At 38.4% G+C, this 18,983-nt stretch overlaps 2 protein-coding genes across 2 annotated transcripts in view; one reads left to right on the forward strand and one right to left on the reverse strand.

Annotated features, from left to right (window-relative positions):
• The window catches only part of LOC122992631 (glypican-6-like), a 92,059-nt gene extending 79,164 nt beyond the window's left edge, over window positions 1–12,895 (forward strand). The window contains exons 7-9 of the mRNA XM_044366487.1: window positions 7,675–7,811; window positions 8,947–9,122; window positions 10,100–12,895. Of these exons, the coding sequence (XP_044222422.1) occupies window positions 7,675–7,811; window positions 8,947–9,122; window positions 10,100–10,305 (519 nt within the window). The 3' untranslated portion in view covers window positions 10,306–12,895. The remainder of the gene's footprint in view (window positions 1–7,674; window positions 7,812–8,946; window positions 9,123–10,099) is intronic.
• dct (dopachrome tautomerase) lies at window positions 12,524–18,403 on the reverse strand. Its single transcript, XM_044366488.1, has 8 exons — window positions 17,907–18,403; window positions 17,471–17,770; window positions 16,618–16,718; window positions 15,775–15,941; window positions 15,462–15,641; window positions 14,785–14,920; window positions 14,487–14,688; window positions 12,524–13,456 (listed from the first exon to the last, which is right to left on the reverse strand). Exons 1-8 carry the CDS (start codon window positions 18,193–18,195, stop codon window positions 13,281–13,283), a joined length of 1,551 nt encoding a protein of 516 aa, XP_044222423.1. The 5' UTR covers window positions 18,196–18,403; the 3' UTR covers window positions 12,524–13,280.
• Window positions 18,404–18,983: the final 580 nt, after the last annotated feature.

Consider the following 18,983-nt stretch of genomic DNA (forward strand, 5'->3'; position numbering starts at 1 on the left):
CTGCTATTTTTGGAGCCAACATTCTTTTTTTTCTTTCTTTCGTGTTTTTTTTTTCAGGGAAGACAGAGATTCGCCATCACATTAAATTAAAGGCATGATGAATTATTACTCCTACAACAGTTATGAAAGTTGAAAATAAAGCTGTGTCTCCAGGGTGTTGAAAAACTAAGTGTTCAAAAAAAAGTATAGGATTAAAACTAAATGTGACAGTATGACAGCAAATCCATTATAATATACTTGTGCAATTACATCAACATACTTTACAGTATGTCTTTGAGGCAGCAGTTTTTAATTCTTACAGTATCTGTAGCACTGTGATAGTGATACATATTCATTACTTTTGTTTATTGCCTCAGTAGTATCTGCCTCTTGCCCTCAGTTCCTGTCAGATACACCACTGAGATAGAGCTTGCAGCATTTCTGCTACTGGTAAAAACCGGGGCGGCAAAATCAAAACAAATGCAAAATAATAGGCGGTTTTGAATAACAATAGAATTTCACTTGAAGTCAAGTATCCATTCCCAAGAAGCAGCGTAATAACAATCTCACAGTGCTGTCACTGACAGTGCTGTCACCAGGAGATATAAGAAAGATATATACGCTGCCCAGGCTGAGGCTTTGTTCAGATGTCTGTGTTAAATCATCTTGTAGTGTTCTGCTGTGGCAGATTTATGCTAGGACATAATCAGTTGTAATCAAGGGAAACAAGGAGGGCGGCTCCAGCTGAGAATTGAAGAAAGCGCGATGACCCACAGAACGGGGCTAAAAATGGGTTTACCGTGACTGCAGCGGCGGCAGTGGAGAACAGAAACCACCGCTGTGCTGTCATATCAAACCACATTTTAGTTTGTATGTGGTTGCACTGTTTTCTAAACATGACTTGCCTTGGTGTAACATTCCCATCCGTGTGAATACTGCAAGATAAACAGTTCGGTGATGCCATTCTGGTCTCATCTATTGTGAAGTCACAGAGGGGAAACATGTTTGCTTTTGTCCTCTGTTGATGGGTATTGATTGGATGAACGCAGTCCACATCTATATGCACTCTGGTAGTAACCTGCTCTAAGCAAGTCACCTTTGAGGTGAATGTTTCCAGACAAGGGCAAAAGGCTAACACAAAAGACCTGACAAAGCGAAGACAACTGCTACTCAAAACATTATCACCGAGGTAATTTTCTTGGTATTCTTTGGGCTTGCCAATATTATTTCTACTCTACTGATTTTTTTAAATGTGCTTTGCAGCCAGATGGAAGTTCTCGGTTGAGAGAATCTGCTGTTTATGGGTAGACCTGAACCAACGAGGAGGACTTTATGACATGTTAGACACTGGATTAAATAGCCGTGTTCAGGGACACACACCCGCAGGGCCTCAGCACCCTGATACTCGACACTGTGGCTGTTGATCTGTTGGCTGCGTTACCACATAGTGCACCTACAGTAGCCCTAGAGGAGAGTGTATTAGTTTTTAGGATTGGCTCAGTCAACAATATAACTATCAAGAATGTGATGAAGAGGCAGAGTTATTCTTGCTGTGGCCTTCCTCCTTGTGAGAAACTATTCGGCCTGTCCTCAAAGCGGTCACTGGTCAGGGAGAGACTTATGGCAGACCCAGAGGTCTGGTATGAGCAGAACCGACTCCCTGACCTCTGTAATTGAGATGCAGGAAGAATACTGCATTCGTATCAAATGAAAAACTATTTTAACGCAGACAGGAGGAGCAGTTGCCAGGGAAAATAAGTTGATCGAGGAGTTGTCTGCCCCTTGTGGTTTAGTGGTGAGACCTGCTGCCGAGTCTATGATTAGATTGAACATGCACTAATTTAGCTCAGAGTCGCAGCAGAGGGATATGCTCCATGTCAAGCAGGGATGACATCCCCAGATGGTTGCTTGAAAAAGGACTAATTGTTAATTTAACAAGATAGCGGTGTTTTAACTAGCAGGAGACAGAACAGAACGCTCAATAAGCTGTTTTTTTGTGTTCTTGAGAGGAAAAAAAAAGGAGATTTACCATCTGGCAGAACAGCCAGGGGAGACAATGATCACTGTAGGTCAGCTTTGGCAGCGTTGTCAGGGTGATGTGTGTGTGTGTGTGTGTGTGTGTGTGTGTTTTCAGACTAAAAGTTAGAGAGATTGTCTGGCCACATATTTCTTTTCTTCTTTTTTTTTTTTTATTGAAAGGCAGATAGCGCGTCAGGGCATCATCCCACAACCAGATAAGCGCTTAGGCTCCTGACATTGTGCCGTTGCCAGGAGTGTGACTGCAGCTTCAAAGCCAGTGACACGTCAGCTTTTGATCTGAGAATAAGCAAGGGCATCTGAAAACCACTAGTCCAAGTACAGCTCACTCCACATGTCTACGGTGAGCTGAAAGGTGGCACACAGCTCCCACCCTGTTTGCATGCATGCAGAGAGCCACAGAGACTCATGACCTGCCTGTGTGCGCACTCAGCCACATGCACACACACAAGACAGATGATAAATATTGTAAGAAATACTTTGAGTGTCTGTAAACACACAGATTTTAAGCCCGCAAACGTCATTATCTCATTGACTCATGCTGCTGTTTTTGGAAATAATTATTCTATGTAAACATTTGCCCACGTTTGTCTATTCGAGCTAGCCAATTACTTTTTTACAGTGAGTAAATATTGTACTGTATATCTAATATGTTTGGGTGGATTTCATTTGTGATGAAAATAGTAAGTTTAAAGGTGTAGTTGTGTTCCAATCATCACAGGCTAGCTGTGTGAGCTGTAATACATTACGGGCTATTTTCAGTGATGTTTACTGCAGAATTAATCTTCTGTGTTGTGGTTTAGTGCTGTTCAGTAAACTTCCTGTTTTCCTGTTCCTGAAGAAACAAGAACAGGAATAATTTATAGCTTATGGATTTGATTAAATTTGTAATTGAATTAGGTTTATTAAAACAGGCGTAATTTTTTAAGCATGCCCTGCAGCTCATTTTAATAGTGGTGCTCAAGAAATATATAAAATGAAAACACGGAGAAAAGGTGGAAGAGGACAGTTGTAAGAACAATCCAGAGACGACTGAGCGTATACCTGTATATCACAGTGAGAGAGAGAGAGAAAGAGAGAGAGAGAGAGAGGGGCTTTATTCTTAAAGCTCCTTAGAATAGGAGTTCTGGTATAAGATCACGGGTGAGGTAGCCATGAAACCTTCACTTTCACTTAGGACTGAGGTAACAGAGAGAAAGACCAAAGAGAAAGGAGACCAGAGTCATAGCGAGAGGGGAAGAGAGAGAGAGAAACACAATGGAGTAATATATGGTTCATGACAGGAAGCAGGGAAACAGAGGGCAAAAGAGAAAAAATATGGCTTAGGAGAGGAGAGAGAGGGCAAAACTACACCTTGCTGTAGATTTTCATCCTTTAAATTGATGATTAACCATGAATAATTTATCTCCTTTTTTAAGAACTTTTAAAGGAGAACTGTGGTGATACTCTAGATTTTCATCATCAAATCCCAAGAAAATACCAAAACCAACAATGAATTGATCCTGGGTAGCTGAATCTTGATACAGGTGAATTCTCTATACATTCATTTTTAGACAAAAACTAATTAAAAAAAATATACATCAATTATCCACACGGTCGCACTGGATTGCACTTAAGGCTGAGAACCACAGACAAGATAGTCGGAAAGTACTGAGAGACGAACTAACACATTATAGGTTTCGTTTGGTTGTTTGTTTTTTCATTGGATTTGTTGTCTATAAGAAAAATATAAAATAACACCAGACTTATCATTTAAATGTCCTTTTTCAAAGGTTTGTTCAGTATATTGTGCAAAGTGTGAGACAAATATCTCCACTGAAACCTTTAGCACTTCCAAATTTGAAACAGCTTTACATTTACTAACATTTGCATTTTTTCTGAACATGAATATCTGTCAGTGCTTTTAAGAATAAAACCATAAATCTAATTCCCTTTGCCTTTCTAAATATCGTACTATTTCTATGTCTGATAACCTTCACAGTCCTTTATATGAACCAGAATCATCTGTCTGTTCGTTCTGAAACATTTCTAGGCACTCATTTCCACAAAGTTCTAAGAAACCACATACATATAACACATTGTGCCTTTAAGAAAAAATCAAATATAGATGATGTGATGCATAAAACAGATATGAGCCTTCCTCACTAAGACATGACAGTGTAGAAATATATTCATTTCTTCTGTCTTTTTTGTGCAAAACAGCACATAGGAAGTGACATAACACAAAAATCAGATAACACAATTACAAGATACAAGACATGGAGGAACGTTTTTAAAATAAAGAAAGAAAAAAGAAGATGATATAAAAGAAAAATGAACAAGTGTGCTAAGTTACTGCTGGGATACAGTTAGGTGATCTATATCCACTGTGTAAACCAAAACATCATCTTCTCCAAAACAACTCTTCATTAGTTGATAAAAACTGATCTTTTTTCAGCTTTGTAACAATGCACTTTTCAAATATTCAAAAGGGATTTTAAATTGTTTATTTAGCTTAAGAAATATGTGAATATCAGTTTATCAACTGATAAAGGAACAAAATCCTTCAGCTTATCTGAAATATTAAAAATCACCACAATATATGTATGATTCATGTGCTAAGTGTGAGTATTTGTGTCTTTGTGTCATTTAGAAGATGCCTATCTTTCCCCATCTTTTTTAATACATTAATATGCATATGTTTGAAATTGTTGATATTCTGCTCAAGTTCACAAGATCATGTGGTCCTGTGCAAGAAATAATCTAATAGAAATCATCATGGCTTTCACATCCAGCAAGTGGATGCTTCTATCAACTGCCCTTATTACAGAACCAGAGGTATCACACACTAATAACACATTTGATGTGATCAGGAAGAGCTATCACACATAAAGGTAATAATCATCTGTTAGGATGTCATTGAGAGCAAATAATGTAATATCCTGATGCGAGGTGAGGAGGAGTTTTGTCTGTGATCTTCATTGTGATTTTTAATGAGACTATTCACCCTGTCAGTAATAGGCAGCTGATTATAATGAGGACCTCTGCTCTTTACATACACACACACTCTCCCTATCTCCGTCCTCACTTAACCAACATACTGGAGTGATAATGTGGACTTTATCTGTTTAAGATGTAGATTTTTGTGTAATTAATTATTTCATTAGTCTTCCTAATTACACTTGTTTTCATGGCAGGTAGACTCTCTGTGTTAGAGCACATGGAGATTAATGTGAACTTTAGGTCTGATATGAAAGTAAACCTAATTGGGTTCAATTTGAAATGCATTTTCACTCTTTGATTTCCTCACTGTACTTTTCCACTGCTTCCTCTCAACTCTCCATTTCTTAAAGACATAGTGCCATCTAGTGTAGATTGCAGCTGGTTGCATTCAAGGGTTGCTTGTAGCATTCATATTATTTATTCATGGGCAATGCGCAATGAAGTGAGAGGCTGACTTTTCCCACAGGAATATTTATCATTTTGAGAAAAGGCTTGCCTTTTCCTCGGCTTTTTAAACTCCCCTCCATCAACCATCAGACATTTGAGGTTTTAGGTTCATTGGGTACTTTTATTTTATTCCCAGCGGATGTCTTTTAGTGTTCTCAATGGGGAGTTTTACATTTCTGCAAAAGACTATGTGTTGGTAATGGTTGGTTGAAATAGGAAAGCATTCAACATTCACTGCCTCAGTACAGCTTTATGTGTAAGTTAGAGAATATCATGAAATGTAAAAAGATTTAAAACTTTGTTAGTCATCTCAATCCACTTGTTATGTGTTTAAAGACATTTTTTAAAATATATACAAATACCCTGCTTGGGATAACAATTTATGTTTTTGGTTAACAAAAACACAAAAAAGTTCAATTATCTCATTAATTCCATATATTTAGGTATTGTCTTTCTCCCTCATTGAAAAAATAAATAAATCTATGAATATGCAAATATTGTTCATTGTTCAAGTTGCATCCTGAACCACTATTGCCTCCAAACTAGCTCAGAAAATCATGCTTGTCGGTGCACGCATTAAACTCAAATTTAAGGTGAGAAACTTTCCACTTTCAGCAGATGTGAAAACAGCTTTCTAGTGTCAAACTCTGCACAGTGAAGCTCATCCAAGTGAAGTAACAATAAGAGTGGAGGAGGACTTTAAATAATTTGGAAGAAATTAACTGTTTATCTATTTTCAGATATTTGCATCACTGAGTTTGTTACTCCCAGTTTAATTCACACTTGTTTAACAGGGCTGATTTTGCCAGCAGATGCCGAGAAAAACTCTCACTTGTTAGGCTAAACTTAACGTGTGAGGTTTAGTCAAACACTGCCAGTCAGTCTCTTGCATTGAGTACAGCCTTGACCCTCTGGGCAGTATCAGAGCTGCTGAAGTGCCTTGGCATCAGTGTGACAGGATTAACACATCAAAAGCAGTGTGGAGGCCTACAGCAGCGTCACACAGTCAGTACAGCACCTTTCATGTTCTGCTCAGGTTCACTACAATTTCACGTAAGCCAACAGCAAGTCAGACGGAAAAAGATAATGGGGCCAACCTGCTGCTATCAGGCTTTCCCTCAGCTTCAGTGAAATATGTCAAATTCTGTGTGTTTGATGAAAGATTGGAGTTCAACAGGCTCAAGTCAAGAAACGATATCTGACTATGTCACATGGCTGCGATGCAAAGGAGCATTTAAGTCTGACATTCAAGCTGAAAGTATTGCTGCAAGCCTGCATGGTCTTACTTTTCATGATGCAAACCTTCGATAGTTAACAGAAGGAAAATTAAACCCCCTTTTTTTCTTGGAGTCAGTGAGTTAAAATGTCTCAGTTTCAAATTATAACGATATACAATCCATTTCATAAGATGTTGTGATAAGTGAGGGCAGGGTAGTTTATTACAAGTCTCCAAATTAGATAAATGGACTGCACTTACATAGCACCTTTCTAATCTTCTGATCACTCAAAGCACTTATTACACTACAAGCCTTATTCACCCATTCATACACACATTCATATGCTGATGGCACAGCCATCAGGTGCAATTTGAGGTTCAGTATCTTGTCCAAGGACACTTTGGCATGTGGACTGGAGGAGCCGGGAATCAAACCAACTATCTTCCCATTAGTGGACAACCCACTCTACCTCCTGAGCCACAGCCGCTCCACTAGAGATGCATGCACGAGTAACTGGGCATTTAAAAAAAGCTCAGTTAGGACATAATTAACTCTGGCTTAGAAGCTAGATTTGTACCTACATTTATCAGAAACAATGAGGAAATCTTTAAGTACCAGTTTTTCCTCTCAGACGCTCTTTCAAGGATTTAGGGTAATAAGTAATATTGTATAAGGTTTCGAGGCCTACACAATCGAAGCCCTTGAAGTTTGAACCTTGAGGAAGGGGGTTGTGTGGGATGGTTGTTATTAACTTAAAAGAAAAGTCATTGGTCACACTATGTGCTATCTTTTGTACTTGATTTCTAGCCTTAGAGGAAATAATGTCTTCTAAATTGGTTACAAATGTGCAACCAATTAATGTTTCACCTCAAATCATTTTCTGTCCTCAGTGCTCATCTTTCCTGTATTATTTCTTGTATAAAGAATATATAATATGTACACTGAATCATTGGCTTGATTTGTGTTTATACAAGTGTTTTTCTCCCTTGTAACATTCCCTGTCTTTGCTTAGGTGGTTGACATAAAAGAGAAACTGAAAATGTCCAAGAAATTTTGGTCCAGCCTGCCTGAGGCGATGTGCGTTGAGGACAGAGTGACCGCTGGAAATGCCAGCGATGAGGAGTGCTGGAATGGACACACCAAGGGCAGGTAAGGTTGCCAGGGATGAATGCAAGCTGATACGAAAGGTTACTTATAAGTCCAAAGTCTGTTCAACTCAATCCGTGCTAATCAATGTAATCCTAGAATTAAGCATCAGATTATTTACTTTTACAGATTTAGACTCAGCTTTGCAAGAGTTTGGCATTCCTCGACGGCAATTCGCCAACTAAACAAACAGGACTCTCGTGGTCTCTCAAATACTCATGAGTTTCTATGGACACTCCCTTTAATAGATGGTGCAATATGCTTTGCTGCTGTTCGCATCATTGTGTATGAAATTGTGTTTTCATTCTCCTTTAATAGTGCAACCAGCATGGGTATTTCAGTGTTCATCTGATTTCATTTTCAAGGAAAATGTCTGCATGAGCGCCCCTCATGCCTGCAGCCATTACAGAGGTCACGGTTAATTGATGGGTGCTACTTTTATTCATAACATCATCGGTGTGATCAAAATATGTTCAGTATTCATATGTTAAATTATTTAAATAAACCTTAAAGCTAATAATTTAACCCTGTGTGGCATCTGACTGCTTCTGCTATTTTCTATGAAGGGAGAAAAAAAAAACATGAGTGAAATCAGTCAAGGACATTACATGTTACCTCTTAAATGTTACCTCTTTTATTAAACGTGTCAGAGATTTCAGATGTTGTTATCCGCAGTGACCTGGGCTTATGGTAAACAAATGCTGTTGTGTCAAACGGTTTGTGGAATGCCCTCACGTGATGCTCTGCTGCTTATTTATCAAATACGAATGCAGGCAGCTGACATGTTTTCCCTGGAGAAATATCAAACAAGTATGTCAGAACGTTACCCAACATGATTAGGTCAAACGTTCAGTCTTCCAATGCTGTTTCATTCTCACAGAGCTATTTTCACATGCTGCATGAGACCGAGACCCATAAATCCATTAATTAAAACACTTGTGTATTCAGTCCACCGTTAGCCTTTTTCTGGTCTTAGGACTTCTGATTATGATAATTCTTTACACATCAGAAAGCTCAGAGTCTATAATAAGGCTGTCATGAATATTATTTTGATTATTGACTAATGAGCACGCACAGGATTTGTTGTCCTTTTAACAAGACCTCCTTCAAGTTTTTTTTCTTTTTTTCAATCTGAAAGGTACTTCCCTGAAGTCCAAAAGGATGGACTGACCAACCAGGTGAATAACCCTGAGGTGGGCGTGGACATCACCCGCCCAGACACCTTAATCCGTCAGCAGATCATGGCTCTGAGGGTGATGACCAACAAGTTGAAAAATGCCTACAATGGCAATGATATCTACTTTCAGGACTCAAGTAAGCTATTTGCCACTTTTCCCATACAGACACAAGTGACAATGTGACTTATTTTCTTCAGGCAGAAAATGTATTTTTAGTCTCACCCTCCCCACCCTAGTCGGCCAAGTTCATGCTCCAACTTGTCACTCATCTTGATAAGCTGTCTACTTTGAATTGCTACCTTACCTTGAGGCAGCGGTAATCAGCATCAGAGAAGCCACAGGAGGCATTGAAGGAGCAAATAACCAACACAGGCAGTGTGCAGTAAACAACAATGCTTACAATCCCAGTCTTTATCAAGGTTTGTAAAACCCTGATGAAGACTGTTATGGAACTAGTAGCACGTTAAGTGACTTCCATTTAAAGTAATAGGTTGACATTTTGAGTAATACACTAATTTGCTTTCCTGCCAAGAGTTAGATGAGGAGATTGATACCACTCACATGTCTGTACTGTAAATATGAAGTTGCATCTAGCAGCCCATTAGCTTACCTTAGCATAAAGACTGGAAACAGGCAGAACCCCCACCCATAAAACCGTGATTTGTGTTGCATGTTAATTAGTGAGCTTTAGAGCTGCTGGTAGGCAGATTTTGTTACCTTTGGACAGAGCCAGACTATCCCTTTCTCCCGTTTCCAGACTTTGTGATAAGCTAAGCTAGCTAGCTGCTGGCTGCAGCTTTATATTTACCAGACAGATATGAGAGTGGTATCAATTTTCACATCTAACTCTCGGCAAGAAAGGGAAAAACTTTTCCTTTTTAATACCCTCCAAAATAATCTAACCATCAAAGAAAAAAAGGTTTTGCTCAGCAGTCACATTTGGATTTAAAGAAAGTACAAGAGTCACAGACATAGACTGTTATTGTATAATGTTTCCTACTTTTTATTGTTACTTTTTTGTTTTAAAATATGGTGTGAAGCTACAATACATACAAAACCCTACATTTTCAGTGATGTGCTCAGTCTTGCTTGTGTTTTGTTATCATGTTGCAGGTGATGAAGGCAGTGGCTCAGGCAGTGGCAGCGGCTACACAGAGGTCTACCCCACAGACATGGACGGTGCTGCCACCGAAGCCCCAATAGTGGAAGCCGACCGGAGCGGGCCTGTGGATGACTCTGCCCTGCTCTGTGCACCCTCTGTAGCCCTGCCAACCATGCTGGCCCTCTCAGCCCTGGCACTCCACCGACAATGGAGATAATGCTGGAGGAACCAGCTAAACATGGACAGCAGGGTTAAAAAAAAATTTTTTTCTTTTTTGCAGTTTTTTGTATTCAGGCAGATTGGAGCTACAGTCGAGCAAACAGTATTCAGGCTGGCAGCCTCGAGGCTAGAGGAGTCTGCTCTGAAAAAAAGAGCAGTCATGCATCATGATTTCCCACTTTCCCAAAGATCATGCAGTGCCATCTGTAGACTTGATATTTTATGGCATCACTTCACCATCTAACACAGATGCCAACCCAACAAACTCTGCTTCAGAGATTGAAAAGAAAAAGTATTTCTTGCACATATTGCAGGTATTAATGTAGGTCTCCGTGTGGAAAAATATAACACGCACTTTGATTGTTTTGAGGTTTTTTTTAAAGCAAAATTTGTTTGTGTGTTGAACAATGTTGAGAATGTGGTTATTGATGCACCTAAAAGAGGCATAATAGGTTTACTATATGTTGAATATTATATTTTAAAACAAACACAAAGGATAATGATCTAAATGAGAGAAAATTCAGGAACAAATTGTTTCCACCTAAAGTTTTAATTGAATCCTTGTTCCATTGTCATTAAATCACATGCCAATAATTGATTTTGGATGAGAAGTGATTGAATATTCAATCAGAATTGGGTTGTTTTTTTTTTTAACAGATGCAGCCACTGAATCTCATCTTCTGTTTTACAGTAGTTACAACCCATGATGTTCGGTAAGATTTTAGGTGTCAGTATATCATGGGTTGGTCATGGATCTGCTCTGCTCCTAGCTATTCACTCAAACGGTTCAACAGCCTCCTTGTGCTCATGTGTTGAACTCACACTTTGTTAAAAAGGATAAGATTGACATTTTTATATACTCATTTGCCTCGCAACAAATTAATTATCTGCAAAATATTTTCATATCATGCTGGTTTCATAGACTTGGCTTCGAGAGTAGACAGCCTGGACGGAATTATTACGGAGCAATTATCGTCATACAGAAATGACACCACATACAGCAGTGCCAAGATAGTCATGCTGGTTCTGTTTTGTTCTGGGGTGCATGTCCTGCTGTGCAATCAATTCATTCATGTTTGAGAGGGCTAAACAAATTCTAATTATCACTAATATACAATATAGAGATTGATTCATATTACTACATTTCTGTTTCTTTGTCATTAGGGTTTATGTCTCCATTAAGTGAATGGTTATCCAGTGAATTCAGCATTAAGTGACCTGCATGCAAAGACACTCAATGAGGAGATTCTACTGGCATTATAAAGGAAATCATACACAGTACTTGGCCGTGTTCTGTATGTGTTTAAATGTACATGCACATCGCACTAGGAGGAGCACATCCATTCAATACAGAATCACCATCACCAAATGGAGTCTTGCTGCTCCTGTAATGCTGTAATCTTTATATTAATTTACAGCATTAGGGCTTATAATTTTTCTGCTGCCTCCTCAGAAGTATTTCCACAAAATTTAGATTTTGTCAGAAGTTCCAGAAATCCTGGATTTGCATATACAGGAACTTCAGGAACAAAGAAAAGTTCCATAAAGTGCCACTTTTGCATGTGTTATTAAATAGCCAAAGCTTATTCTGTAACTGCTGTCACGGTTTGGATAAAACAGTCATTAAAATGTGCACTGTAGTGCTTGAAAAGCAACAAAAGTGAAATACTGTCAAACAGTATTAAAAAGCCAAGTTGTAAATCTCAAAATTTCTGGAAATTCATTCCCACAATAATGTAAAAGGTGAGGGGAATTATTAAAGAGAAGAAGCAGCAAACAGAACACAGTGGTTACTCGAAATGCAAAGAAAGGGGCCCTAAATGTATCTGTAAAGCTTGAATGGTTATGTCTGCAGCACAGACAGGCTTGAAGCCGACCACAGTCACCTGTGAAATGAGAATCTGTGGAGACTGGACAGGGCTGAATGCTCCGGTGAAGCTCCTCAGTAGAGCGTACTTACAGAGAATGTGAGAGGCCTGGCACTGCTGAGGGGGGCGGACAAAACCAGCCTGTATGTATGTCCACTGTTCTCTGAGAGCCCGTCAGCTCCATAGCCACCAGGCCAGCTAATCTTACTTATCCAAGGAATTAACCTGTGTTATACCTTTTCGCAGTATATCAATGAATAATTGTTGAGCTTTTACTTTATAGCATTTAAGTCAGCATTAGCATCCACATTACAAAAACAAAAATATAGAGAAAATATATCAAATGTGTCATTTAAAAGGATTCTTTATTATGAATATTGATCTTGCAGGATGCCCTTTTTATGTTTTGTATCATTGAACTTTTAATGGTAATATTTTTGCAAGAAAATATTGAAAACTGAGGTCCGGTCAGACACATTATCTGAAAAATAGAATTAGCAGGAAACGCTATACTGTAAGTCAACATTTTTTACAATCAATGCATTGCTGTATGAATTTAAATCCTAATGAAGTCAGTTTGTTTGGAGTTTGAATATCATTTCAAACTGCGAAGGGTGAAGAACCAGATAAGCAAATATGCCTTACCGTTTTTCAGTGCAATTAAGATGATTGCATTTGTGTTTTGTTACTGTTCTTGAGAATAAATATTTATTAAAAACATTCCAATAGATTTGCATTTGTGGTGACTGCTGGACAAATTGTATAAGGTACATAATACAGAAGGAAAGTGCTGAGAATGAGGTCAAGTTTTGGTAAGTTTGTTAAAAAGTCTGTTTCCACACCACTTAAAGTATACATTCATTTTGATTGGTTTCACTTGCAACTTAGTAGGGTTCAATCGATATTTTTTAATGAATATTACATGATTCACATCATTATTTTAATATGGAGTTTGATTTAATATCTAAAAAGTACCAGTGTCATTCTTCTACAAGATTAATATTTTCGTCTTGTTTCACAGTCTACAGAACATTGTAGATTGCCTGCTCAATCTCTCTTAGGCATGTATGAGTGCTGAGGTGCTTTTCAAAACAACTTGCGAAATCTACGCATCCTCTGTATACTTCCTATTTGTGAAATCTGCTTTTATTAGAGGTTCAAAGCCTCTGTTTTTCCGTTGACGCAGGTAGAGCACAAAGATAAGGAGAAGCACCAGGAGACCGATGAAGACTCCCCCAAGAGTGGAGCCCAGCACAAACACAGTGGGCCCTCCATCTGCATCTGTAAAGATGAAGTAGAGATATTCATAGAAACCTTTCCACAGCAGAAACACTATGCAAATTTCATTCTTTGTGTTAAAACAAAATGTTAAAGGTTTTTGCTCCCATATAAAAAAGAGGGATGTGAAGCAGTGAATCAGCATCAGTGACTCAACATTACTCAGCTATGAAATGATACTTTGTGACTTGTGCCTAAACCCTCTTATGGCAATTTTAAAACACTGAATTGCCCAAGAATAGAGGACAGTGCAATTAGCAAGTATGTATTCCCAACACAAACATAGAAAAGCAGGATAATTATAGTATTTTGCACCATGATGTTGTGCATTCACAACATTTTTCCTCTTGGGTATCTGCTCATATCAGCTTTCACATCTGTAGTGAAGAGAAATTACTTTTTTCTCAATAATAGGCTGCCATTAGCAAAACAGCGAGGGCAGGAAGTCTGTGCTCGTGTTGGAAAATAAAATGTCTAGAGCTCAGTAAATGTCAGAGATTACTTTGTGCCTCTGTAGTTGTGGTGGATGAAGTCTTCAGATCCTTTACTTTAGTTGATGTACCACAGTTTGAAAATACTCTATTACAAGCAAATGTCCAATATTGAAAATGGTACAACTTTGTAAGTATTATTCACAAAACATATTTAAAGAATGAAAAGTAAAAGTACTCTATGCATAACAATGTAGACTATATTATATCACTGACTTATTACTGATGCATTAATGTAAGAGTAACCTTTTACTACTGTAGTTGGTTGAGGTGGAACTGGTTTTAACTACTTTGTATATTATTGGGTAGTTTATTCTGTAACAAAACCTTCTTTATAAGCTCATCATATGTTGTCTGTAAAATCCTAATTTGTAAAATAACTAGTAACTATATCTGAAAAATAAATGTAGTGAAGTTGAAGTATGAAATGGTATAAAATAGAAATACTAAAAATTTTACTTATGCACAATACCTGAGTACATGTACTTATTTACATTCCACCACTGCTTTCGATCAAAGGTTATATAAACTCATTTGCTCACCATCCAAGGCAACGGAGTAGGTATATCCCAGCTGCTCAGATGTAATGTAGATCTCCTCATTGGTGATTGGAGGGAAGAAGGGAACCATGTTGTAGTCTCTGTTGTGACCAATGGGGGCCATCTCATCTGGGAAAGTGGCGTTGGATGGAACAAACCTCTTCATCCACTCCTCAAAAATGGCATCGGTGAAAGCATGGAGCACCTGCAAGGCAAACAACCAGAAACACACAGTGGTTATTTTTATGTCAACAAATCCTACCGTGTCATTTCATAGAAACCGGTGAAATCAGATTCTGACCAGAAAGATGGGGTCGTTGGCTGCAGAGTGAGACAAAGCGCTGGTTCCATTGAGCATGGAGTGTACGAGGTTGTGAAGGTTATTGACTGATTCATCCAGTTCTCCATCTGGTTTATCGTACCCTTCGAGAGCGTTTCTGTGAGTTACAAAGCACAATAATTGTAAACAGTAGTTCAGTCAGACAGGCTCTCTTCAAACCTGAAGGATAAGGCTGGCAATTTTCTATATTTTTTTGTTGACAAATGTCATGTGTAGAGCCAAACTAACAGTGGCGCAGTGGTGTCTGCCTTACACTGAACTACTCTCCGGAGACTGAAAACGTGATCACTGTTATTAGTCTTTGGAGACGTTTTTACATGTCAGGAACATGTCACCCAGTGCAACAGTGAGGCTGATTGAGGTGTTTTTAATAGTTTTTGGATGACAGCAGAGGTCTACAGTACACAGGAATGAGATATAAGGCTTTGAATACACACACAATACTTGTAAGTAGGATCAATTAATTGTTGGTTTGGCTCTGCACATGACTTTTTTTGACAACAAGAAAAATATAGAAAATTGCCAGCCTTATCCTTTAGGTTCAAGTGGAATGCAGAGAATTGCGGAGCACTTCAGTCAGAGTGAGATAGTAGGTATGAATTCAAATTGATTATTGATGCCAAATAGTAGAGCTGTACCTAAAACTAAAGGACGAGTTGGTGAAGTAGGGAGGGCTGTCAAAGTCCCTGATTCCAAGACAGCTTCTGACGTCATTCATGGTGGGCAGAGACGTGTTAGCTCCCTCCATTATCCCTCTCTGAATGAAACCCTCACTGGTACCATTGCAAAGAGTCACCAGGCGATTGTAGTCATCCAAACTGGAAAGAAAAAAACAGTTAACTGATTTGTGCCAGTCAAAACATATAAATTTGCCTCCACAATGTTTATTTCGCTATAATCCAACCAATAACTATTGAGTCTTTTCCCCTCCTGTCAATATTGTGTGCAGACCTGTTACACACCACCCCCCATCTGGAGAATCTGGACTGGTTACTGATGAGGGAGGGGTTGTCAGGGTTTCGGCCCCCCAGCATAGAGTCGGTGCACACGTCACAGTCACTCTGCCCCGTGGCAAAGTTCCAGTAAGGGATTGCAAAGTTCTCATTGCCAGACAGTCTCTGCAGGGAACAGACACATTTTATTGGATGATATTGGTTGACATTCGTATCAGAAGTTTTTATTTTGAGCGGCCACATTTTAGGGCCAATAGCAGTTCTGATTGCCACTGTAACTGTGATTTGCTTGATATATTTTCTCCCTATCTTCCCCTATTGTCAGCTATTATCTGTCATTCTTCCAATCATTTTTTAATGTTTTGGCCCACTACTTGTGTTTTTTTTCCAGATTGTGTTCTTAGAAGGACAGCATGTGGCATTAAAAACTCTCTCTCGGTATGTGACACAAATACTCTCTATTTCTTTTAGGTTATCTGCTTGTTAAGGCAGAGTGAATGGGATGTATTTGTGCTTTTAAGAATTTATTCACCAAAATGTTATTGATCATTTAACCAAAAGGATTAATTGTACAAAAAATATATCAGAGACTATTGTACCTGATATTAAACAATAACCAATTTATCATGTAAAATTAATGACAAAAGCAAATATAATAAACAAGATAATAACACATTTAGAAGATGATGACCCTTAATAAGAAATATGAATTCCCTACTAGCCTACTCATGTCTTCCCAACAATAAAAAAAAAAAAAGAAAAACACTTCTGTGCATAGAGTACTGTATTGACCTGATCCAGTCATGCAAAAAATTTTATTTTTTCAGAAATTGACACATACCTGTAGCTCTCTCTCCAAGCTGAGAATGTGATATCTGTGCCAGGTAATGAATGCTGGTCCTTTGTGTGAGAAATCAATGGCTTTGAATGGACGACCGGGACCTACAGAGAAATTACATGTTTGACTTTTATGTAGGATTCACAAGGCAATAATGTGCATAACACAAGCTATTATATGTAAAGGAAATATGGAGACTATTTATCCATGTATAAATAAGCAAATGAATTTGTCTTGTAAAAGTGGTAACATTAAAACTCAGTCCACAATTTCAACAAAAGGGTCACCTCATCACCAAAAATCAAAACACTAATTTTTTTTATACAGGGAGACTAACACTAAACGACAACTTGATATTTACATATATAATAACATTTCCTGATACTGTTCAAAGTACTTCACTAATGATTTAAACTCAGTAATACTAGTCCATATTTTCAATTATGATCATCTGAGAAACTAGATATTTTTGAGTTTGAATTTTAAGGTCAAACCACAGGTCAAATGCAAAACAACTATGGATTAGGATAATAACTTGAATGAAATAGTAAAGACATCAGTGATCCAACTCATATGTAACTCACTGTATTTAAAAATGTCAGGAGCCATATTAAATAGCACTACAAAAAAGGTAATATAGCTCATACATATGATCAGTATCGGTCATACATCACCAGAGCTAATTTAAATAAATTGTGATGTTCCTGTTAATATATTCCTATTTTATTTTATTATTTTCTTATATTTTTATTATTATTATATCCCTATTATATTCCTAATAAACAGAGTCAACCTCATGAACTAACCATGAACTTATCATGGTTTTATATCAAGAAATGTGACCAAGCTCATTTACCAAGAAGAGTGTCTCGGACAGAGTAGTAGTGTTGCCAGACAAAGAAGTCGTAGATGGAGATGTTGGCAATCTGAGGCTCAGTTCCATTTGGTCCAAGGAGTCCCAGCCAGTGCTGGGTGGCAATCACATAGTCTGGGTGGACGGTGGTCTTAGCCAGTTCTAGAACATTAAGGAACTCCTGGAGCTCTTCGGGGGTCAGTGAGTGGATGTTCTTACGTACCACAGGGGCTCTCCTCTGGTCACAGTTTGGTCCGGTCCAGCCGAACTTACATTGACCACAGTCATATCCTGCAAAGTTACCTGCAACACAAAGGGCAAACTAAAGGTGTCAAATCATGTTGATGATATTCCAGGTTCAACACGAGCCATGACTGAATATAGCTCTCCTTTATCTGCTCACTGACAAAGCATCGTAATAAAAGTTCACACCACTCACCAATACATCTGCAAGTCTGGTTGAAGAATTTGGTCGGCCACCTCTCTCTGTCATCAACATTTCTCAGCCTGTAAGGTCCTCCCCAGGGTTTGCTGTCGACTCGAACAGCGGAGCAGCTTCCTCTCCCCGACAGAGAGCCGCACACATTTCCAGGATCAGAGCCCAGAGCAGGGCAGCATTGCTTGGACTGGATCCCCTCCACGGTGCAACACACTCGAGGAAACTGAGCCTCTGCAGCTTCAGGCCAGAGAAGTAAACAAAAAAGGCCAAGACCCAATGCGTTCATCATATTTCACCTGTTTGTTTCCTCCAGTCAGTTGTAACAAATCAGTTTGTAGATCAACTTTCAGCTATAATTCGGTCAATTAGTTTCCCCAGAAATGTGTGGAATCTCACTCTGCTACGGTCCCCCGTTGTGTATCTTCAAATTAGATACAGTGATAGTTTTAACATCTGTGGAAACAACACTTAAAACCAAATCATGTTGTGTTCCAGTTGGTGGCATGCACAGTTAGAAAACCACTCATTTCTGTTCTTGCTTTTGTATAGCATGGGAGGATTAACCCATCGGTCTTGTGATGATCACCTGACAGCAGGGCTGTGAACTGGAAGATCTGAATGAATACCAAGAAACTGCCTGAGGGGCCATCAAGTTTTGCATAGCCACTTTGTGCAAAAAGACAAAAATATTTCTCATTTATTACTTTAAGTGATTCAGGAAAGAAGAGAACAAAATAGACAAACACATCTGTTTTGCCTCAAACAGAACAGATGAGAACCTGGAGAGATATTTGGTCAAATAAAAAATTGAGTATGCACTTGTGTGTGAACAAGTACAATTAATAAAAATTCAGATTAAAATTGAATTGAAATAGAAACATCGTCTTAACACTTTATTTGATTTGTTGTGTCATTCTAACAAATGAAAAAATCTGCTTTTCTGCTAGTGCCCCTAGATCTCTTGTGTAAATCATGGGGGACTAATCACCTAAATCCAGACAGAAGTTAAAGTTTGTGGAGTTTGTTTTTGTAGCCATTCAGTTCTCAGCTTTTTTTTGTGACATTAATCAGACTTTT

Source organism: Thunnus albacares, chromosome 11 (genome assembly GCF_914725855.1).
Source record: "Thunnus albacares chromosome 11, fThuAlb1.1, whole genome shotgun sequence".
Classification (NCBI taxonomy): domain Eukaryota; kingdom Metazoa; phylum Chordata; class Actinopteri; order Scombriformes; family Scombridae; genus Thunnus; species Thunnus albacares.